The sequence below is a fragment of the Xenopus laevis genome, chromosome 7S (genome assembly GCF_017654675.1).
Source record: "Xenopus laevis strain J_2021 chromosome 7S, Xenopus_laevis_v10.1, whole genome shotgun sequence".
Taxonomy (NCBI): domain Eukaryota; kingdom Metazoa; phylum Chordata; class Amphibia; order Anura; family Pipidae; genus Xenopus; species Xenopus laevis.
The window spans coordinates 97,886,674-97,911,144 of NC_054384.1; the positions used below are offsets into that span (position 1 = coordinate 97,886,674).

Below are 24,471 nucleotides of genomic sequence, written 5' to 3' on the forward strand. Positions count from 1 at the left end.
TTGCAACATTGTGCTTTAATTAATCCCCAAAAATTAAAGTTTTTTTCCCACTACAAATGAAATCATAAAAAAACTAGAATTTTGCAAGTTTTTTTCCATTTGGACTTTAGTAAATAACCCCCAAAATGTTATATTAAAGGAGAACTAAACCCTAAAAATGAACAAGGCATATTTTATATAGTGAATTTATTGCACCAGCCTAAAGTTTCAGCTTGTCAATAGCAGCAATGATCCAGGACTTCAAACTTGTCACAGGGGGTCACCATCTTGGAAAGTGTCTGTGACACTCACATGCTCAGTGGGCTCTGATTGGCTGTTGAGAAGCTAAGATTAGGGGTCGTCACTAATTATCCAGCAGAAAATGAGGTTGGTCTGTAATATAAGCTGATGCTACAGGGCTGATTATTAAATTCTGATGCTAATTACACTGGTTTCTGTGCTGCCATGTAGTAATTATCTGTATTAATTACTAATCAGCCTTATATTGTGACATTTCTATTCTATGTGTACTGTATATTGTGAGTGGGTCCCTAAGCTCACTCACTCAGCCCTGCACACCCACCGCTGTATATCCCAACCATGTGTGTGTTGAAATAAAGCCTACCTTTTGCACTGATGCTGTAGTCTGCTAATCGTGTCCTGGAACAGCGCCGAATTTGATGAGACTATCGAGTGTTTTCCCTAAGCTCAGTAAGTGACAGCAGCACAGAGCATGTGCAGTGAATCAGCAGAAAAGAAGATGGGGAGCTACTGGGGCATCTTTGGAGACACAGATCTTTACTGCTAAAGGGCTGTGGTTGCCTTGGGCTGGTACAGAAGCACAAAACACAATGTACAACAACTTTGTAAGTTAAGCTTTAGTTCTCCTTTAAACCCATTGGACCTTCTTTTCAGTAATGTGTCTGCCCACATCTGATTCTACTGCTTCTATACTACATATTATCCCAATAACTGTCCTTTCATATATTTGCTAGTGCTTGAGAGAGGAAAGTAGAAAAGAGAATGAAGAATGGTGGGACTGCCGATAAAAACTCAAACTCCTAACAGCCTCCAGAAGCCTTTAGCAACTGGCTCGATCTACCTTAAAAGAATTGATGTGGTAACCTGACCAGGATCTTCACTTCACTGAAGATATCTCAAAGATTCCTGATTTCTTTAGTAATGAGACTTTGCAGAGGTGATTATGGAGGTCTAGCGTCAGGTCCATGTTTTGTAAGGAATTCTTTGTTATTTTGTATATGGATACCCACGTTTGTTCCAAACACGATGTACGATTTGTCAGTAATTTAACTATAGATTGATTCCTATGGTTTCACGTCTCCGTACGGATCAAACAGCCAACAGATGTTCACATATAAACACCAGGCAAATAACAACAATAGCAGAAGACTTCTGAGGTGTCTATGAGTGAAGAAGGCCCAGTGGGTCACTGACTGATGAGCAATATATCGGTCTATGAAATGGTTCTTCTTCTTCTGAAGACCTAAAATAGTTTTGCTGTGGGCTGCTAAGCTTCACACAATCCCCATATCATCATATTGGCTTCAGGCCCAGCGACTGATCAAATGCTATTTGCCTAGTCACTGGCATCTGATGAGTCAACTTGTAGACGAAGAAGCCAATTTACTAAAATTCATATTATTTTTTTTTTACAAATCATTTTTTTTTTTAACAAATGTATGCTTTTTAGCATTTCTATAAAACTCTTAAAATTCAAGATTTTTTTTTTTTTGAAAGTGTAAAAAGAACCACTAATGCAAAACCTTGCCAAGTAAAAGCTGTTGATGTCCCATAGAAATCAATGCCAGCTGTGCTGATCCTATTGGACCATTTTTAATCAATTTGGGATTTTAACGGGTTTCAGATTTTTTTTCTCTAGAAATTTCCAAAAAAATAAACATTTTTAGAGTTTTTTTCTAACTTTTTATAAGCAGAAGTTTTAATAAATTTCATGGCATTTGTAGTATTAGAGGGAAGAAAAGCATAATTATAAAAACTTCTAAAATTCTATCTGTAATAAATAGGCCTCCATGCAGTGGCGTAACTAGATATTACTGGGCCCCACAGCAAATTATTTTTCAGGCCCCCAAAATGTTTAGAGGTTGACTTGTTTTACCAATATTTATTGAAATTGTATATGAATTAGGGCCTCATGGGGTCCCTATACCTCCTGGGCCCCCCTGCAACCGCAGGGTCTGCTTCCTCTATAGTTACGCCCCTGCCTCCATGTAATTGGACTACATAGGATGCAGGTGGGCGATTTTGTCACTTCTAATTGGCTAATAACCTACCACATATCCTCTACATGAAGGCATCAGCAACCATATTGTTTGCATGGTCTTTTGGACAAGCTACGAGCTTAAGGTGGCCATAGATGCACCGATAATATTGTACAAAACGAATTTTCGTAGGAAAATTTTGCATGTATGGTGGGAAGACGAGCCGACAGATATCGGCAGAAGACTTGGATATCGATCGGCTCGTCAGTCGGGCTGGTCGGAAAATTTTGATCGAGAGCCTTTGAAGGCACCTGAACATTGGCCATTGTTAGTGCAGAATCGTCAGCTCTATCTACACTTGTGTATTGAAAGGAACAATCTTACTTGGAAAGATCTTTTCCAGGTAAGATCGTAATTGTAATGTCTATAGTCACCTTTACACATAAACCTTTCTACCACTCAATACATGCAACATCTGCAGCGGAAAATAAATAATAACCCAGTAGCATTGGGCACGGCTATCTGCAAATGATTGGGAGAATTTCATAAGCAGGAAAAACCCAACAAAAGCTATCGTTTTTTCCCCCAGAACTGGCCAATTTTGCACTTAAAAGACACCGTTATAATATTATTATTTGAACATGAACACAAGACTTGATTACAGCTTACAACATATCCATTATGCCTCAAAACGATCCTTAGAACCACGTTAATGCTGAAGTAGACGTTGACATTATTTACTGTAATGTTCACAGTATGTAAAACGTTTCCAATAATGGTAGTGAATAAAGCCCTGCTTTTTGTATATTTGGCCTCCTTATCAACTTTCAGTAACCAGTTGAAGTTTAAAACCATTAAGTTCTATTACAAAATGTATTGGTCTAGTTGGAGGTCCCCATTGTACTGGTGGCTTTTAGTTATCATTGTGACATCACTCATTCTACATTTTGCTCCATGTATGCTCTCACAATATGGGGGTTATTTATCAAAGTCCAAATGCCAAAAACTTGAGAAATTCTAGTTTTTTTTTTACTATTAAATCAGAATTTTAAGTTGAATTCTTTGGGATTTATTAAACCCAGAGGGCGTTAAAAGTCCGGGGGGAAAAAAGTACTAGAACGCAGGCTGTCGAGTTCATGTAGAAGTGAAAGGGAGAAGTCCCGAAGATATCCTGATCTGTGCTGGGTTTCATATAATATTCCAGCAATTTAGTGGTTTTCAGCCAAAAATCCAAGTTTTTTTGAGTCGAATCTAAAAATTTCATACAATTCAAATTTTTTCACGATTTTATCGAGTTTTTTCCCTGCAATTTTTGGAAACATGTATTGATAAATAAGGGGGAAAAAAATCTGTGTGGATTTGGTTTGACTGTTTTATCGAAAATTATCAGAAATTTCTGGATTCTGATAAATAAGACCCTAGATGTTGAGCTATTGTTTACTGTATGATATTATGGTATAACACCAACCTTGACTTGCATGAAGAGTGTCATGGAGTGTACGGGGCACGTTTATGTCAACTGTGATAGAAAAAAAAGTGGAATCAAAACGCAAGGAAATCAAATATTTTATTCTAATACACGATGGGAGGTAAATGCAGTTTAACAGATTGTTTTAGAGGGTATGTCCGAATATGTTGTCTATAGTGGAAGTATATGGTATGCGGTTGTACATGTTCGTCAGTTATGATGTGCATGGATTCTCTAATATGTTAAACATATGTTAATGGCACATTTATACGCAATAAGCTAATTTCCTTCTGTGCATGAGGTGAAAATCATATGTACCAACCCACGGTGTATGTTGGTTAAATGCAATGGTCTGGTCTTTTTCAACCAAACTGTATAAGGGTTGGTCTAGACGCGAGTCCCAAGCAAGCACCAGAGGTGAACACCCAAAACAAACCACCATAATGGTTAGCAACTCTCCATTACAATTATATGGGGCCATTAGCCAACATGTAATAAAATTAGGCCACACTTACATATTGATCCAGTCAACTGGGCCTTGGACTGATCATCTGGATCATGCAAACTGACCGTTCAGACCAATTTTCTGAATAAAACACTGATCAGCCCAGAGGCCAGTTGGTTGAATATCTTAAATATTAGCTGTTATTCGGCCAATTAAGTTCGAGCCTTCTAGTGCTCATTTCCCTATAAGCTTATTTTCCGTTGTGTCACAGTCCTCGTTTCTTTATCCTACTGGCTGAGAAACATTGATACATTAATAATACTAAGAATCTCCATAAAATGCCACTAGGGTTTCCACAAAATTCATAATAACACACAAGGAAATAAATTCACTACTGTTCTTTACAACATTAGAAAATCCTTGGAAAGTATTTTCCGGCTCTCTGTTCAGTATTCTGAGGTTCGGGCAGGTAAAGGTCTTTGTCTTCTCTTGAGTATTCTGTGTTCAGAAGAAAAAAACGACTTCATTCAATGTTAAACTGTGATTAGATAAGAAATGGATCGGCATCTTCTGATCTAGAAATTCTTTAATGCCCCTCCTTAAAAAAAATGCATGGGTCTATCTAGTTTCTAAAGGCATTTCTAAGCATTTTAGACACCGGTAGCTCCTCCATGTTTTCTCCTGAAGAAGAAGCTTCAGATGGCATGTTTGCTACAACTGTCCTTTTACATAAATACTGAAGGGAAACCACTTTGCAATTCATTGGCTGTGTAAGCATGAGAGGAACGGGTTGGTCGTTCCCTTCAATGTAGCACAGGTTGGAGTCAGATTCTCCAGTCGCTGTAAGTCGCATATAATGCTCCACCAGTTTGACCACACAAGGAAATGTGTGAGGAGTCTCTGCCCCTGCCACTGTCTCCAGATAGAAGGAAGGACCCTCAAGCTTAATTCGCAGGTTTGTGATTCCGGCAGATGTGCGAAGGCTGAGAGTAAAAAGATGGTGATGATCTGAAGAGTCTCGAATAAGGAAGGATCCGACAGGCTGGTCAGATAGGAGATTTTTTGCTTCTGTGCCAGACAAGGTGCTCCAGTAGTAGCCGCTGGCTTCCAGTCTTTCAAGAGCAGTCTCGACCCTTTCATAGTCCCCACAGAATGACTTATAGTGGTAAGACAGCTGGGCAGCCTGTCGATTCATGGCTGCAAAGATGGATGATGGGCAAGGGCAGCGATGAAAGCAACTCCAACGGAGTGTGACCATCGTCAGGCTCATCGACCTTGGCCCCTACGTCCTGCGAGAAGGATGAGCCAGACAGGTTGTCATAACATGATTCTCATGGCTCACCTGGATCCATCTTCCTAACTCACCTGAAAAAAATTGAAATACACATAAGATAAAAAAGCAAGCAGAGTGGTCAATGTTAACATAAAAAAAGTATTTTTCAACAGTTGGTATCAATAGTTCTGCTGATTGGACCTTCCCAATAGCTACACCTTTTTCAGATACAGTGATGTTGGGGTTAGGTAAAGGGATAGGAACCGACCATTGGGCTTTATGGGGGGGGGGCTGGAAAAGCTTCATCAGAACCTCATTATAATGCTCTGTAGGGTAATCTTTAATAGAATTGCCAGGAACAACACTACTAGATACAATAAGAAGTCAGGTTATCAACAAGAATTAAGCTAGTCAAACAAGCTGAAAAACAGAGTAAGGACAGCCATACATAGGCCAATCAAGCACACTCTCCGGCTGAACACCATACACTGGTCATCTGTATATGACATTTTCAAACCTGCCTGATGTCCAAAACGACTTGTATGTGGAGTTTGGTCAGCAGCTCCGGGCCTCCACATGCACAGATAATAATACATGTTCAACTTGAGACAGAAGAACTCATTTCAAACAGTAGTCTAGTAGCAGTAGTCTACAGGCTGGTACCCTGGATTTTTAGGTACAGGCACGGGACCTGTTATCCAGAGTGCTCAGGACCTGGAGTTTTCCAAAAACATATCTTTCCATAATTTGGATCTTCATACCTTAAGTCTATTAGAAAGTCATTAAATAAACTCAATAGGCTGGTTCTGCTTCCAATAAGGATTCATCATTTCTAAGTTTGGATCAAGTACAAGCTACGGTTTAAAACAATACAGAGAAAGAGGAAATTATTTCTAAAAATTTGGATAATTTGGAGTCTATGGGAGACAGCCTTTCCATAATTTGGAGCTTTGTAGATAATGGGATTCCGGGTAATGGATCCCATACCTGTATTTACAACACCAAAATTAAGACATGATATTCAAAAGCACAATATTTATTTTTATTTGAATGTGAATATGAAATGCTAAAATTCATATAATTATTAGCGATGCACCGAATCCTGGATTCTGACTTTTTCAGTAGAATTCAGATTCGGCTGAATCCTTGTGCCTGGCCGAACCCTAATTTGCATATGTAAATTAGTGTTGAGAAGGGAAATCACATGACTTTTTGTCACAAAACAATAAAGTAAAAGCCTTTCCACTTTTTCCTTCCTTGACCCTAATTTGCATATGCAAATTCAGTTTTGGTTCAGTATTCAGCCAAATCTTTCACGATGGATTCGGGGATTCTGCCAAATCCCAAATAGTGGATTCGGTGCATCCTTAATTATTTTATACAAATGCACTTCCATAGATGCTGTTGATTGGACTGCAAAATATGATCCAGGCTTTGGGAGGACCTTTAAGGTTACAATTGTTAAAGGAGAAGGAAAGTCGTTTACCACTTGGGGTGCCAAATGTTAGGCACCCCCAAGTGAATGTATTTACTTACCTGAAACCTGGGCTTATTCCGGGCTTATTCCTGGGGTTATTCCAGTGACCACCACGGAGTGATCCTCTTCCACCTGCCCGGGGTTTCAGGTAAGTAAATACATTCACAAACAGTGTTGTATGAGTGCCGTTGCTTCTCCTTTTTGCTCATTATAATTTAAAAAAAAAAATATTCTCAAAATCAGATCTAATAAAAAAATTATAATATTTCAAAAAAAAATATTGTGCCTATTGTTTGAATTAAAACTAAAATCATAATTTTTCTATTCACCCAGTTTTTTTTACACTGAACTGTTCCTTTAACATTCATTTGAAAGTGAACTACCCCTTGAAAGGGATACTGTCATGGGAAAACATGTTTTTTTCAAAACGCATCAGTTAATACAGTAGTGCTGCTCCAGCAGAATTCTGCACTGAAAATTATATTTAATTTTGAAATCTGACATGGGGCTAGACATATTGTCAGTTTCCCAGGCTAGGTGCACCCAGTCATGTGACTTGTGCTCTGATAAACTTCAGTCACTCTTTACTGCTGTACTGCCAAGTACCCCTCCCCCCCCCCCCAGCAGCATAACAACAGAAAAATGGGAAGGTAACCAGATAGCAGCTCCCTAACACAAGATAACAGCTGCCTGGTAGATCTAAGAACAGCACTCAATAGTAAAAATCCAGGTCCCACTGCGACACATTCAGTTACATTGAGTAGGAGAAACAACAGCCTGCCAGAAAGCAGTTCCGTCCTAAAGTGGCTCTTTCTGAAATCACATGACCAGGCAAAATAACCTAAGATGCACCTACACACCAATATTACAACTAAAAAAAAATACACTTGCTGGTTTAGGAAAGAACATTTACATGGTAGAGTGAATTATTTGCAGTGGAAACAGTGTAATTAAGAAATAAAAACGACACCATAAAAATCACGACAGAATCCCTTTAATTAAGCATTAATACTTCTGACTCCCAAATCAATGTAGCAGAAGCCAGCTGAATATAATTCCCTATAAGATATACTGTGCTATAAAAGCAAAGCCTTGAAGTGTCTACTTCCCAGAAATTGACATAATATATATATTAATAATTGTTAGGCACTTACTGGGAAGTGATGTTCTATGAGCATGTAGCAATCATGGGCTCTAAGCAGTGAATACGAGCGCTGCAGAGCATTTCGCAGCAGGGAAGAACACCAGTGTCACTTATTAATTACCCCCCTTGTCAGCCACGGATGGTTTGTACTTGAATATTCCGTTGTGTTTAGTGTCCTGAAGGATTGCTCTGGTGCATTATTTATCTTCTGTGTTAGTAAATGTAATTTCATGGTGTGACTGCATATTCCCTTCTGATTTATAGGCGCGAACAATTTAATGAGGAGTTCTGGACAACAGTCTCAGCGTGTTGTTTGTTCTGCTGCCAACGCTCGGCGCTTCCGAGAAACTGAAGATTATTATTTACCAAATGGAGGAACTATTAACCTGCACAAAGTGTCAAAAATATATATCTAGATATACCAAAAACACTATGTTCAGACTTACTTCAGTGTTCCTTAAAGGGATACTGTCATGGCAAAAAAAAATTTTTTTTTAAAATGAATCAGTTCATAGTGCTGCTCCAGCAGAATTCTGCACTGAAATCCGTTTCACAAAAGAGCAAACAGATTTTTTTATATTCAGTTTTGAAATCTGACATGGGGCTAGACATTTTGTCAATTTCCCAGCTGCCCCAAGTCATGTGACTTGTGCTCTGATAAACTTCAATCACTCTTTACTGCTGTGCTGCAAGTTGGAGTGATATAACCCCCTCCCTTTTCCCCCCCAGCAGCCAAACAAAAGAACAATGGGAAGGTAACCAGATAGCAGCTCCCTAACACAAGATAACAGCTGCCTGGTAGATCTAAGAACAACACTTAATAGTAAAAACCCATGTCCCACTGAGACACATTCAGTTACATTGAGAAGGAAAAACAGCAGCCTGCCAGAAAGCATTTCTCTCCTAAAGTGCAGGCACAAGTCACATGACCAGGGGCAGCTGGGAAATTGACAAATTGTCTAGCCCCATGTCAGATTTCAAAATTGAATATAAAAAAATCTGTTTGCTCTTTTGAGAAATGGATATCAGTGCAGAATTCTGCTGGAGCAGCACTATTAACTGATGTGTTTTGAAATTTTTTTTTTCCCATGACAGTATCCCTTTAAGGACAAGCTGAAATGCATTGGGTGCCAATTTGTTAGGTACCCCGTAGTGATTACAATCGCTAAACCTGGAATCTCGGCAGCTGTTCCTATTGTCTATTAAAAAAATGCCGGCCAGGGGTATTTGAAAATCATTCACTTTCTTCTGTTTCTTCATATTAGTGCCTTTGGGTGTCTGGGACAGCTGCAGGCAGGGGTGTAACTATAAACGAAGCAGACCCTGTGGCTGCAGGGGGCCCAGGTGGTGTAGTGGCCCCATGAGGCCCTAATTTATATACAATTTTAATAAATGACAGTAAAACATATCTAATTACACCACTGGCTGTAGGTCCCCACTGGGAAGAATCAGCAGATGATGGTGCAGGGCTCCTAGTCCTATTCCCCCTGGGTTGGTGAATTTTTTTAGCAAAGAGGAGCATCAGCCTGGAGTCTAAGATTAGTGATTGTATCTAAAGACGGGTGCTAACGGCACCACCATTGAATTTTAGTTATTGTCCTTTAGGTTGTGGGAACAGGGGCTGAAGGGCTCTCAGCCTGCCTACTTTTGCAGGCAGAGAGAAGCGGATCTGCTCCATGTCTCAATTGATTTCTTTCAGCCTACAAATATATAGAAGCTGAGAGCAACAGAGCCATTCAACCTGGGTGCCCACAGCCTTAAAGGAGAATTCAACCTGTAATAAAAAAAAACCCTCCCCCCTACCCTGGGTAGAAACCTCTCCCCCCCAGCCTACCTGCTCCCCCCCCCCAGGCAAATGCCCCTAATTTTTTTACTCAGTGCAGATTCTGGCCACGGGAGTTTTATTTTTACTTGTAAGGGGGGCTCTGGCACCAATGTTTTTTTAAAAAAAAACTTATAAAGGGGTCCTGACCATCAATAGCTTTTTATAACTTGTGTGTGTGTGTGGGGGAGGGTTACCTTTTTAACTGGGGTGGGGCTTGGGGGACAGGGTGGGCTCAGTCCAGGGGGGCGCAAAAATGTTGTTGTATGGTGATTTCTAATGGCGGCCCTGTCTGCACTGTGTATTACACAGAAAGGTGCCCTTATTAGATAACCTGATAACTTGCACCAGAGGAAGGACCATTGGGGTCCGAAACATGTAGTGCGTCAATAAGAAACATTTATTTACATTGGAAGGCTCTCCAGTTCTTCATAATCTATGATACTGCTGTGGAGATGGCTACTCTACTAATCTGTTGAAGAGGCTGACTACAAGTCGTTTGGAGGATCGGCTGGGAAATAATTTGAGCATATTGTACCAATAAGCTGCCAAATCAGTCTAAAGGACATGTATCTGCATCTTTAATCTGCCTGTGTACGGCCACCTTAAGGTGAACCCCAGCCGTACCTGCCGCAGAGGAGTGGGTGAAGCAGGCGGGTTGGGGATACTGGTGGGGAGTGCATGGGTAGGCATTTCTGGGTAGGAATCAGTTTGAGTCAGGCTCCGCTGAATTTTTTTAGCAACCACTCACCCTACATAACCCAAAAAAGGATCCCTTTTTTATTTTGCTCAGAACAATACATTTTCATGATCTCCCTGAAAGGAATCATTCTAGGAGACCGTGTTGGACCTGACCTGCAGCACTTGTCTGAAAACATAAAAGTTTATTTACTTTCAGCTGCTCAAACGAAAGCAACTGTAATTGTCGCTCTCGGTGGAATTCTGGTAAATGTTTTCCCTTCAGCTCTTACCAAAAGTTCTGTTCTGAGAAAATATTTCTTCTGACACCGGACGGGAAGAAAGACAAAGAAAGCACTGACATAGGTTACTGAGCGTGAGCGGAGAGGGGCATGAGAAGGAGGCCGAGCTCTGTGTGACCCTGAATCAGATGAATGGAGCAGGGCCTCTTGCCTCCCAGTGCATTATAAGGAATATATTTAATTTTACTACAAGATAAGCTCTTCAAACTTGTGTTTTCTACTTCTATTCATTTTTTTACCCCTTTTCTTGTGGCCAAACACATACAGAGAAGACTAAACAAAGGTTCATACCATAAACTGTGCATTTGTGGCAGCCCTTGAATCCCAACGGATGCCCTTGTACTATGGGTATTGGTCAGTAGTAGAAAGTAGTTACATGAAAACTATACCACTGAACAATTTAGGTCTCTTTAAAAACATATTGCATATTACTCCAACTTGCAGTGCAGCAGTAAAGTATGACTGAAGTTTATCAGAACACAAGTCACATAACTGAGGGCACTTGGGAATTGAACAACATGTCTAGCCCCACATCAGATATCAACATTAAATATAAAAAACGGTTTCTCTGTTGAAAAACAGATTTTAGTGTAGAATTCTGCAGGAGCAGCACTATTGACTGATGCATTTCAGTGGCTGTTTTCTTAAATCTGTAAAGCTACAGTTATGGAATCTCCTATCTGGAATACTGGGGTCCTTGGTGTTCCTGGGTTATTCTGTAAATTGGGAAAACAATGCCTAGAAGCTACTTTCTGATTCTATAATTTTTATGGTGTAGTATTTATTTCTAAATTACACTGTTTATATTACAAAGAATTCACTCTACCATTTAAAATATTATTCTTGAACAAATGTATTTTTTAGCTGTAATATTGGTGCCTAGGCAACCATCTCAGGTCATTATGCCAGTGCTTTCAAGAGCTTTTCAAAGAGTCAGCACTTCACAATGGAACTGCTTTCAGGTAAGCTATTGTTTCTCCTACTCAATGTAACTGGAAGAGTCACCGTGGGACTTGGAGTTTTAATATTGAGTGCTGTTCTCATATCTACACCTAACAATGCAGCTGTAAGGGATCTGTTATCCTGTTACCTTCCTAGTGTTCTGTTAATAGGCTGCTGGGGGGAAAGGGATGGGGGCGATATCACTCCAACTTGCAGAGCAGCAGTAAAGAGTGACAAGTTTATCAGAGCATAAGTCACACGACTGGGGACACCTGGGAAACGGACAATATGTCTAATTATTCAGAAGGGAAGAATTGTTTCTTTATAAAGGACACTGCTTCAATGTCTATCCAAACTGGCAAGCAATGCTGGAAGATGTAGTTCTCTATGGCTGGCAGGGAATACTAGGAATAAAAGTTCTTATGTTCTTATATCGCATATAACTGTGGACAATGTGTGAAGATGAAGTTTGTTATGTTAACACAACATAAAAAAAGAGCTATTTACTGTTAAGTGAGACAGGTAACACTCATAATTACCGGGAAGGTGATTACGGCAGTAAAACATAATTATAGACTTCTTTTATCACAAGCTTTTTAAAGAATTCCCAAGCCTTGGTTCCCGTGCTCTGGGGAGCGGCCTCTAACCGTCCATTTCTTTTAATATGCACTTCCAGATTTCCCACTGTCATAAAAGGCAGTTGTTTGCCACTGCTGTCTCTTTCTGTCTCTGCTCATTAACTACTCTTATCAACGTGCCATTCATTTGTTTTCCTGGAGATTGTCATATACAGCGCTTTATCTAGAGTTCAGCAACAGGGTGATGGGTCACTAGAGGGCTCCATTTCTGGGAAATGATAGAGATCAGGAGAATGGCAGAGACTGCTGGGAGTTCGGCAATTAGCTTCGTGCTTGTGAGCATACGGTATGTAAATACTCATTGCTGTCAGAAATAAGATGGCAATATAATGTTGGTATAATATAAGGGATTGGGAACCCTCTCTTGTGAAATATAAGGATATTAGACCAAGCACAGTAATATCTGTTTTGGTTTCACACTGGTCCTAAAAGACAACTAAAATCCTTATATTTTGCACTAAGGGACACTATTTAAGGGATAAGTAAAGCCTAACTAAAGTAAAGTCTCTAGAAATGTTGTACATTATGTTCTGGGCTTCTGTACCAGCCCAAGGCAACCACAGCCCTTTAACATGGAAGATCTGTGTCTCCAAAGATGCCCCAGTAGCTCCTCATCTCCTTTTCTGCTGATTCACTGCACATGCTCTGTGCTGCTGTCACTTACTGAGCTTAGGGACCCACTCACAATATACAGTACACATAGAATAGAAATGTCACAATATAAGGCTGATTAGTAATTAATACAGATAATTACTACATGGCAGCACAGAAACCAGTGCAATTAGCATCAGAATTTAATAATCAGCCCTGTAGCATCAGCTTATATTACAGATCAACCTCATTTTCTGCTGGATAATTAGTGACGAGCCCTAAGCTTAGCTTCTCAACAGCCAATCAGAGCCCACTGAGCATGTGAGTGTCACAGACACTTTCCAAGATGGTGACCCCCTGTGACAAGTTTGAAGTCCTGGATCATTGCTGCTATTGACAAGCTCAAACTTTATGCTGGCGCAATAAGTTCAGTATATAAAATGCGGCATTTTTAGCAATATTAATTTTTAGGATTTAGTTCTCCTTTTGGGGTCCTTCAACCAAGGATAGTCTTTAGTATAATGATTAGCTTTCCAATATACATTCATTTTCACTGGTTATTGGTACAACGTAATTGCAATTGAAAACAATAATTATCATTGGTTCACTGGTTCTGACTTAATGCAGCCAAAGTCAGTTCTCCTCCAGGTGTGTTAATCAGCTGGCGTCTGCAACGCTGATTCAGAAGTCAGAACCAGGAGTGCAGAAAATATAACCAGGCAGAAAGAGACTGCTTTCAATAGCAACTGCATTTTCAGATAACCCTACAACCACTGAAAACAAGTAATGAATGTACATTGGGAAGTTACTTAGAATTACATTTAATTTTATCTTGTAAAAAACAGTTTTTAGGGGGAAGAACCCCTTAAAAGTGTACATAGAAGTACAAGTTGAAATTAGTAAGAAAGTATTGCAACCTGTTTTTTTTTTCAAGTTCCAAATCACAGAAAAAGGGGGAAGTATGATATGAATTCAAAGGATATACAACTTGCCCATTGGTTTAAGAAAGCTATTGCAGGTATGGGATCCCTTATCCGTAAACTCATTATCCAGAAACTCTGAATTACGGAAAGGCTGTCTCTAATAGATTCCATTATAATAAATCAATCAGAATTTTTAAAAATGATTTCCTTTTTCTCTGTAGTACTACAGATCCTAACTAAGATATCATTAATCCTTTTTGGAAGCAAAACCAGCCTATTGGGTTTATTTAATGTTTACACGATTTTCTAGTAGACTTAAGGTACGAAGAGCAAAATAACAGAAGGATCCATTATCCGGAAACCCCAGGTCCCGAGCATTCTGGATAACAGGTCCCATACCTATACTATTATAAATGTCCAGTGTCTCCCAAAGAGTTTTGATTATTTATTGGTTACAGTTTTTTTTTCAAAATTTATTTGAGTTATTTGAGAGTTGCTCAACCTGTTTTCCTGCTGCAACCAATGCACACATGCTGTAATTACTGACTTTAAAGGGCAAGTCTAAAATAGAATAAGGCTATAAATGCTGTATTTTGTATACTAAACATAAACATGAAAGTACTGCACCACAAGCCTAATCAAACAAATGATTTATGCTTTCAATGTTGGCCGCAGGGGGTCACCATCTTGTAACTTTGTTAAACATCTTTGCAAGACCAAGACTGTGCACATGCTCAGTGTGGTCTGGGCTGCTTAGGGATCGTCATAAACAAAGCTGCTTGAGTTCTGCATGGCTGGTAAGTAAGGCGGGGGCTCCCCCTGCTGTTCATAAGTATGATTGTTTCCCTGCTCAGCAGTTAGGGACCGTCTGACAATTCCTATCCACAGCAGTAAATGAAGGGAGAATTTCACTGCATACAGTCAGGTTTCTTATAAAAACGGTACACATTTTTTAATTAAAGTACATTGCAGATAGGTTTCTTTTTAATCAAAGAAAGTAAAAATGAGATTTTATTTTTTTTGCCTTTACATGCCCTTTAACTGGCTGATTCCTGCTACTGACATACGGCATGACTGAATTGTTTATAGCAGAAAAAATAAAGTTATGCTGAGGAAGCACACTCATATACCACTTGTATCTCGAAAACGTTATTACAAAATGTAAAAACCTATTTCTGAAAGCAATTAGTAAGCATCCACTACAGGTTATGTAATTTTTTTTTTATAATGAAAATGGGTTCCCGTTAATTCTAAAATTAAAAGGACAAACAATGCAAAACTATTTTTAGTCTTCACTTTACTGGTTCTTGAGGTAGATAAACAAACCAATCTGCATAATAGACTTCCGCTTATCTAAGCTACAGAAAAGGGGTAAGGGTGGGTAGGTTTTTCATATACAGCTCAGTATCGATCTTTAAAATAACTCAGCTGGTTGTAGGGAGGTAGTTAAAGGGGTTGTTCACCTCCAAACAACTAGTTGTTTTCAGATAGATCACCAGAAATAACGACTTTTTCCAATGACTTTCTATTTTCTATGTGTGGCTGTTTTTTTAATATTGAAGTGTAAAGTGTCTAAGTGTCTAAGTCTAAAGCAGTTCTGGGAGGGGGGGTCGACGACCCAGTAAACTGTTCTAAATTGATACATTTATACATTTCTTATCTTTGTCCCTGCTGAGCAGAATCCCTGAGTTTCATTAAACGCAGCAGTTAGAATTGATAAAATAGTTGCTAATATTCCAGAGATGCTGCTGAGAAATGTATCAAGTAAACATTGCAAAATTGTAACAGTTTAGCGCCTGAGCTAGAGTCCTGCGCAGAACCAATTTGTTAAACCCGACCTGCAACCCGCACCCGCATACTTACCCGCTTGGACCCGCAAGTACCTTATCCGCTACCCGCTGACCATCAAGAAACAGCTAGTGCTGTCATTGTAAATCGGAAGGGACATCATTGGAAGTAGGCGTGATCAGAAAAAAGGGAGTAATACTCGATATCGAGAAGACCCATGACCGAACCGCTACCCGCAAACACAGGAAACAGTTGACCCGCATCTATATCTGCTCCTGAAATTTCTACCGGCAGCGTACCGGAGGTTTTTGCGGGTAACCCGTGGGTACCTGACCCGCTGCAGGACTCTAGCCTGTGCCTGAATTACTGAGCTGCCAGATTGAAACCCCAGAGACAGGGACATTAAAGGGATGTGGTCATCGGAAAACATCAAAACGCATCAGTTAATAGTGCTACTCCAGCAGAATTCTGCACTGAAATCCATTTCTCAAAAGAGCAAACAGATTTTTTTTATATTCAATTTTGAAATCTGACATGGGGCTAGACATTTTGTCAATTTCCCAGCTGCCCCAGGTCATGTGACTTGTGCCTGCACGTTAGGAGAGAAATGCTTTCTGGCAGGCTGCTGTTTTTCCTTCTCAATGTAACTGAATGTGTCTCAGTGAGACATGGGTTTTTACTATTGAGTGTTGTTCTTAGATCTACCAGGCAGCTGTTATCTTGTGTTAGGGAGCTGTTATCTGGTTACCTTCCCATTGTTGTGTTGTTAGGCTGCTGGGGGGGGAAGGGGAGGGGGGGGTGATATCACTCCAACTTGCAGTACAGCAGTAAAGAGTGATTGAAGTTTAATCAGAGCACAAGTCACATGACTTGGGGCAGCTGGGAAATTGACAATATGTCTAGCCCCATGTCAGATTTCAAAATTGAATATAAAAAAATCTGTTTGCTCTTTTGAGAAATGGATTTCAGTGCAGAATTCTGCTGGAGCAGCACTATTAACTGATTCATTTTGAAAAAAATTTTTTCCCCATGACAGTATCCCTTTAAACTTAGATGTGTTGTGCCCCAGTAAATTAGGAAGTGAAGAGGAGCCGCTGCATGAATGATCACAGCAATAGAAATGGGGCCATGATGTCCCCTTGTAACGTATCTATCCTCTAGGCAGGGGTGTAACTACAGAAGAAGCATGTCCTGTGGCTGTAGAGGGGTCCTTTGGAGATATAAGGGATCTAATGATGCCCTAACAGGAGATATATGAATATTTTGGGGGCTCTAAAATAAATGTGCTGTGGGGCCCAGTAAAATCTAGTTATGCCACTGCCATTGGGCCTGCTGGTCAATTGGTTGGCTACCTATGAGACAGCACCTTCCCTTTATTATCATTAAGGCTACTATGGCAAAGAGGGGATAAGAGATCTGCTGCAACTACAGTCCTTGTCTCATTCTGATTTTGTTCATTTCCAAAGAGATTAGTGGCCTAATTAAACATTTTTCACTGAATACTTTCCGATAATATTAACTTACCAAAATTATTTCATCACCATTAATCCTACGACAGTAGCGTTGAAGTCCATCTGCAAGAGTTAATTTTAATCCCTTTACAGCCTTTAAATGGGATAAGTCACTTCATTTCTTCCCAGCAGCTCCCCCTGTACTTCGCCCCTTTAAAGGGAAACCACAGATCTCATATCTTTTATACCACAGCTGCAGTTTTGTCGCACGCAGAAATCAACTCATGCGGTTGTTTCCCAATTATTGCTAGCTCTTGTTAATTTAGGGGAATTTATCCTGTTCATGGAAAAATGACATAAGGAAGCAGGTTAAGCAACTTGCATCTGTGTTTTCATAATGAGATTTAGAGTCCTGTGTTATTTTTGTCTGGTAGGCACTTGCGACATTCTTGTACTTTTCTGCTGTCTGGAGGGAATTGTGGGAGTTGTAGTACAATGACAATTAGAATGCTGCAGGCGGGCCATGTATCTCAATGTAAGTAGGTGGCTGCCCTCCAATATCGTAGAGACATGCTTGGGTCTAATCAAGTAGACCCAAACCCAACCCACAGAGCTACAACAGGCACCCAGACCTGCATTATTACTCCACTAACTGCTTTATCTGCAATCTGACTTGCTAACCATGGCCAACATAAACCCAGCAAATCATCGTAAATAAGAAGTGAAGACGGAGAAAAGGAAACAACCTAAACACATATGTATATTCCATCACTAACCTGCATAATATCCACACCGACAAGTACCCGGCCTGCTGCAGATCTCTGTAGTCTATGGGGCAGCAGATTTAAATTTCAGACTGCAAAGGGTTAGTCCTCCGAGAATCAGGTACTTTGAGATACCAATAGCCTTTACAAATCACTGCCCCCCTTCCATGGGGCAGAGACATGATACTGCCCTTTTATAAACAGCTAACTAGACTGCCCCTTTAAAGGGATTCTGTCGTGATTTTTAGGATGTATTTTTTATTTCTAAATTACACTGTTTACACTGCAAATTATTCACTCTACAATATAAAATTGCATTCCTGAACCAGCAAGTGTATTTTTTTTTAAGTTGTAATATTGGTGTGTAGGCAGCCATCTCGGGTCATTTTGCCTGGTCATGTGCTTTCAGAAAGAGCCAGCACTTTAGGATGGAACTGCTTTCTGGCAGGCTGTTGTTTCTCCTACTCAATGTAACTGAATGTGTCGCAGTGGGACATGGATTTTACTATTGAGTGCTGTTCTTAGATCTACCAGGCAGCTGTTATCTTGCCTATGCCTTTGACAAAGCTTGCTGAGCGAGCGAAACGCTCGTCAGGCGCTTGATCCTTTTTAGCTCAATTAGGCAGGGTTTCTCTCTAATACCCGATACCAAACTTATGCGGGGTTAACCCGCTAATGGTGGGGACTGGTACGGGGTAGAAGCGTGACATTATTGGCACTGTGGGAGACAGAATAGAATGCCTTCGATTTAGGCACATTAGGTTAGTGCGGCTGCACTTCCGGGTCTCACAATTCAGCCAAACAGACCCTTACACAGACTCCTGGGGACGGTGGGGGTTAATTTTGCTGGTCTGCACGGGCTGCTCCAAGTCAATAACAGGACGGAAGTTGATCCTGGCGAGGGGATATTTCAGGCAGTTTGCCAATACCGATCAGGTTAACCCCTCAGCTGCCAGACTATACCTCGATATTTAGCCCTTATTCAACCCTAATTGTAATTTTAATAATTCGCTAAGTTTCTGGACATCATTTTTAACTCTACAACAATAAAAGTTATGTTTTATTTTTTACTTGTTCAAGGGAATTACTGAATCCTGAATGGGGTGGTGCAAACTTTAAGGTCCATCTTTCTCTAGAATATCACTTTACAGCTGTTATCTTGTGTTAGGGAGCTGTTATCTGGTTACCTTCCCATTGTTCTTTTGTTTGGCTGCTGGGAGAGAAACGGAGGGGGTGATATCACTCCAACTTGCAGTACAACAGTAAAGAGTGACTGAAGTTTATCAGAGCACAAGTCATATGACTGGGGGCAGCTGGGAAACGGACAATATGCCTAGCTCCATGTCAGACTTCAAAATTAAATAAAAAAAAAAAAAAACCTGTTTGCTCTTTTGAGAAATGGATTTCAGTGCAGAATTCTGCTGGAGCAGCTGAATGTGTTTTCTCATGACAGTTTCCCTTTAACCAAGATGCTGCAGGGGTTGTGTTCAAATTATTGCTGCTCTACAAAACACATCTCACTGGATGATCTGGTCACTGTGTTTTAAAGGTCCTACATGAAAGAGAATTCATACCCCAATGCTGTTTACAAACGTTTCCACTGCAAGGGGATATTTATTATTGCTTGGACAGCTTTCCTTTGGCTAGGGAAATGAAAATTCCTCTACTTTCTCCTCCGGCGTTTCAGCACGTTGGGTCAGACAGTAATAAAAACAAGAAATGCTGAAAATAGTTTCCTCTTCTGCAGACAAACAACGCAGGCAACGTCAACTCTGCCCATTTCTGTCAATGAATGGATCGACTCATGCCTGCATGTGAGGGTTGTAAATGTGTTCACATACCTCCCAACATTTTGGAAATAAAAAGAGGGACAAAAAGAATTGAGGCAATTTTTTTGACCACACCCATTTTTGTGGTCACACCTTCTAATTACCATGTCCATTTTACAAAATTTTTACACACATTTCTGTGGTTTTTATGTTATTATAATTTTACTAATTAAGGTGAATTGCCCTTTAATCTGCAAATCAGTTTCCCCAAGAGACCTGCTTATCTTAAATTGTTACAAAAGTATCTAAGTATCTATTCTGGGCTTTCTGCCAAAAGCCAATTAAGAAACATTGTATCTTTTTCTGGCTGTTCAGTGCAGGAGATCAAAGAGAAAGTCGGGACATTTCAGTAAAAAAAATAATAACAGGGACTGCGGGTTGAGCTGTCAAAATCGGGACTGTCCTGCGAAAAACAGGAAAGTTGGGAGGTCTGCGTTCAGCCATGGTACAGGAATATGGAACAGAGAAGTCGGTATAGGGGTTTGTACTCCCTAAAATTGTGGGGTCCAATTTGCAGGCAGGACCCCCCACTAAAAGTGTGTATACTAAGAACACTTGTATATACAGGTCTGAAAATAGGGTGCAGCTGCCCTGGGCCCAACATATAGCAGGTCCCGAAAGAGCCACAGAAAGCTGTAAAGAAGTCTGGGAGTTGTAGTTTAATATAATCTAAAGGTCTTTAGGTTAGATTTGTATGATCGTGTTTAAAGCCCCATCCTCCCCCTGCTTTATACAATAGAGTTTCTCAGGGGACCCAAATGAAAGTGTTGGAAGGCGTTTTCCATCAGTGGTTTAGAATCACTATATCAATGTGTATAGTAACAGGATATTAATGGAGACACACTCTCAACAGGACTGAGACTCTATATCCTATAGGTATAATAAAAGCTGTACTCTCTGGACTACAGGAATACAAACACAAGATGTAACAGTTTGTACATAGAAGCAGCAATATTTCTCCATTGTAGATGCAAATAAATTTTAAAGAGTTTACAATCTAACAGTCTACTTTTTATGGGCCCAAATATAATCTGTTTTACCCTGAACCCCACAGCAGTTAAATACTGTATATGCCCAAGCACATACAGGTATGGGACCTGTTATCCAGAATGCTCGGGACATGAGGTTTTCGGGATAATGGATCTTTCCGTATTTTGGATCTTCATTCCTTCAGTCTACTAAAAAAATCATGTCAACATTAAATAAATCCAATAAAGATTAATTAACCCTCGATATTCGACTGCCGAATTGAAATCCTTCGACTTCGAATATTGAAGGATTTAGCGCGATTCCTACGATCGAAGGAATAATCGTTCGATCGAACGATTAAATCCTTTGAATCTAACGATTCGAAGGATTTTAATCCATCGATCTAAGGATTTTCCTTTGAACAGAAAATTGTTAGGAAGCCTATGCGGACCTTCCCCATAGGCTAACATTGGCCTAGGTAGCTTTTAGGTGGCGAACTAGGGGGTCGAAGTTTTTTTTAAAGAGACAGTACTTTGACTATCGAATGGTCGAAATAGTCGAATAGTCGATTCAAAGTCGTAGTCGAAGTAGCCTATTCGATGGTCGAAGTAGCCAAAAAAAACATTCAAAATTCGAAAAAAAAAATTCGAATTTTTTTCCCTCTATTTCTTCACTCGAGCTAAGTAAATGGGCCCCTTACACTGTGGGTTAAACCCCCCATGACTATCTACCGGTTTGCTCTTTACTGTCCAACACAGAAATGGACCGCTTAGTGCAATCCCTACCACTGGAATCTAACCTTCTGACAACTCCCTCGGACATCGGCTTCGGACGCACACTCCTTGTGCACCGACATATGCTCTATAGTCATGAGGTGGCCCCCAGGGACCACAGATGAAGAATGAGTGGGCTAGAGCTATTGCTATTTTAGGAATGGAACAGGCAATTCACTTCTTCTATGTGGAACACCATACTGGGATTGAAATCCACACGTGCATCGCACATAAACGCTCTTTAGCAATCAGATCTCATCCAATTACGGATTTTCCACTCCGAGCCTGTCAGTGCAGCTTAAGCTTCATGCGCACAGAACAATAACGCTACAAAGGGTCTTGCTATGTGTCCTCAGGAAATAGAATATAGATATGCAAAAAAAAAAAAAAGAAATTTATATATATACACACACATAATAAATCACCTTCTGGTTCCTTGATAAAGGTCCCAACATGGACTCAACCATTGGAATGCACAGTGATTGGGAATAAAACAATATTTTTTTTTACTATAAAGTGTGTGAATATTTCTACTGAGATTATATATACAGGTCTGGGACCTATTATCCAGAATGCTTGAGACCTGGGGGTTTTTCTGAGAATGGATCTTTCTGTAATTTGGATTTTCATACCTTAAGTCTACTAGGAAATCATGTAAACGTTAAATAAACCCAATAGGCTGGCTTTGCTTCCAATAAGGATTAATTAAATCATAACGTACTGATATATTATTACAGACAAAAAAGGAAATACTGTTTTAAAATTTGGATTATTTGGATAAAATGGAGTCAATGGGAGGCATCCTTTCTGGATATTAGGTTTCCAGATAACAGATATATATATATATATATATATATATATATATATATATATACACACACACACAATCAAGAATATTGTACTTGAAATCAATAAATGTCATTTTCATACTGTAAGAATAATGAATGCAACTGAAACAAATAATCTCATACTGTTTGCTTCATTTCATTGTGTCCCCCAAAACCAGTTCTACATTACTATCATGCAGCTGACAGACACTGCTTTCAACAGCAATATTATTGTAAGCTCTTGGGATCAGCTGTATTAATTAATTATTATACAGAAGCTGCCCATGAGCTGATGGCAATATATATATATATATATATATATATATATATATATATATATATATATATATTTCTAGTCCTCCCACCATTGATAAACTGCAGCTCCCAGAAAGCTTTGGGCTATTAGTAGAGTCGGGAGCTGTAGTTTATAAACAAAAGAAGGGATGCAGAGTGGACTGTTAGCGTTTACTAAAGCACAGAGGCTATAATAACATACAAATGGATTGCAAGCTTATGGGACTAGGAAAGAAAGATACTAACATTTCAAACAATTTAACTGCAAGCTCTTGGAATCAGTGTTTCAATGTTACACTGCATTATTTTAAACTAAAAATTGGAATGACTCTGATTACACATGGTCCAGGATGATCAGATGAGAGTTGTACGAGAGCACAGAACAAGCTTTGACAAGCTGCTTAATAGAAGCCTTTCCCGAGGGTTAGTGCATGAGTGTGCCGGCGCACGTTCAGCATCTCCTGTTACCTAATAATTGCACAAGAGCTGGCACACCGAAACCAAGGAAATCGCAGCAGCTCAGGGACACTTTGGGGCACCTCTATACGCCAGCACAGAGCAGATATAAAACACACACACGCAGCAGGGGTCCTTTAAAGAATTAATGCAGTTCCAATGACATAAGTACAGCTTTCCTGACTCTGTATTTTATATAAACATCTTTCAATCATTGGTTCCCATCAGTCCCAAAAACAGGATGGGGGGGGGGGGATATAACATTACAACATTAACATTACAAAGACACAGGATAATGTTTATTATATACGTGTATTAGTGCATAGATCATGGATGGCCACCCTGCAGCTCTCCAGGTGGTGAGTTGTAGTTGAACAACAGTTTGAGATGCTGTAGGTTGTAACCAACCCCCCCCAAATTGGGGCCTCAGCCTTCCTACATCTCAGGAGGGGGGTTTCTCTTGTAAGTGGGCTAATCATGCAGAAGAATGAGAGTCTTACCTGACAAAGCTCCCCCCCTGTGCAAATGGTTGACCCCATGTTTCAGTGTGGATTTAAAGTCAGGTTTAGTGGGCTCATCCCTCAGCAGCAGCCAGACACGGGCAGGGGTAACATCCCGGGCTGAACACTTTCCTCTTTTAACAATGAGATGTGACTAAATTACTTGTAACGAGTCAGTCAAATAAGTGAAGGCTCCAGCAACGTGTCAGGCGCCAATATTCCCATTGGAAGTCGGAGCCCCCAATCCCTTCACATTCAAAGCTTTTTACTTTTTGAAGGAGGCTGTTTTTTTTTTTTGCCTGTGTATATGTTTTTCACCCCCTTCCTTCCCAGCCACTGATTGACCAGAGGCGGGACTCGGTTTGGATTGGGAGCGACTGATTGGCTGCCCTGCTCCTCTATTCCCCCTCCCCCCCCCGCAGTATTCCTGGAAGTGCTGAGGGTGATGTTGGTAAAGGGATGGACTCGTAATGCGCTAACTCTTTTTTATTCCTTTTCCCTGCAGTGCAAATGTCATTACAAACACGAGCAGAAATGATAACAGGAAGCCCCTCCCCCTTCCCTGACTGCTCCCGCCTTAACTCTTATCTCCCCTCATAAATGTCCCACTGTACTTACCTTCTAGTTGTGGTGCAGATGCTGAATGAAGAAAAAAACGGTGTGGAAATCCTCATTTCCCCGGGGGGACGGCAGGAATGAGATGTGCACAATTGATTACAATAGTCTCCAGGAATGGAGTGTCAGGGGGATTGCTGAGCAGTGACTGATCACATCTTTCCTTCATGGGAACAATCAGATCTCCAGGATTTCATTCACAGTTTATTAACTAGTCTGTTTCCTAGGTCATCACCCCCTTTCACATTGGTTTAGTCCATTTCCAGAGAGACCCTATTCTCTA

At 40.1% G+C, this 24,471-nt stretch overlaps 1 protein-coding gene across 3 annotated transcripts; it reads right to left on the reverse strand.

Moving 5' to 3' along the window:
- Positions 1-3,767: 3,767 nt before the first annotated feature.
- Positions 3,768-24,471, reverse strand: socs3l.S (suppressor of cytokine signaling 3-Like S homeolog). 3 transcript variants are annotated; one of them, XM_041570308.1, is made up of 3 exons: positions 23,574-23,875; positions 17,235-17,284; positions 3,770-5,497 (listed from the first exon to the last, which is right to left on the reverse strand). In XM_041570308.1, exon 3 carries the CDS (start codon positions 5,400-5,402, stop codon positions 4,755-4,757), a length of 648 nt encoding a protein of 215 aa, XP_041426242.1. In that variant the 5' UTR covers positions 5,403-5,497; positions 17,235-17,284; positions 23,574-23,875; the 3' UTR covers positions 3,770-4,754.

Bases quoted from the DNA above. Each gene is read 5' to 3' on its own strand.
- socs3l.S (XM_018226762.2), bottom strand. From the start codon at position 5,402: ATGAGCCTGACGATGGTCACACTCCGTTGGAGTTGCTTTCATCGCTGC.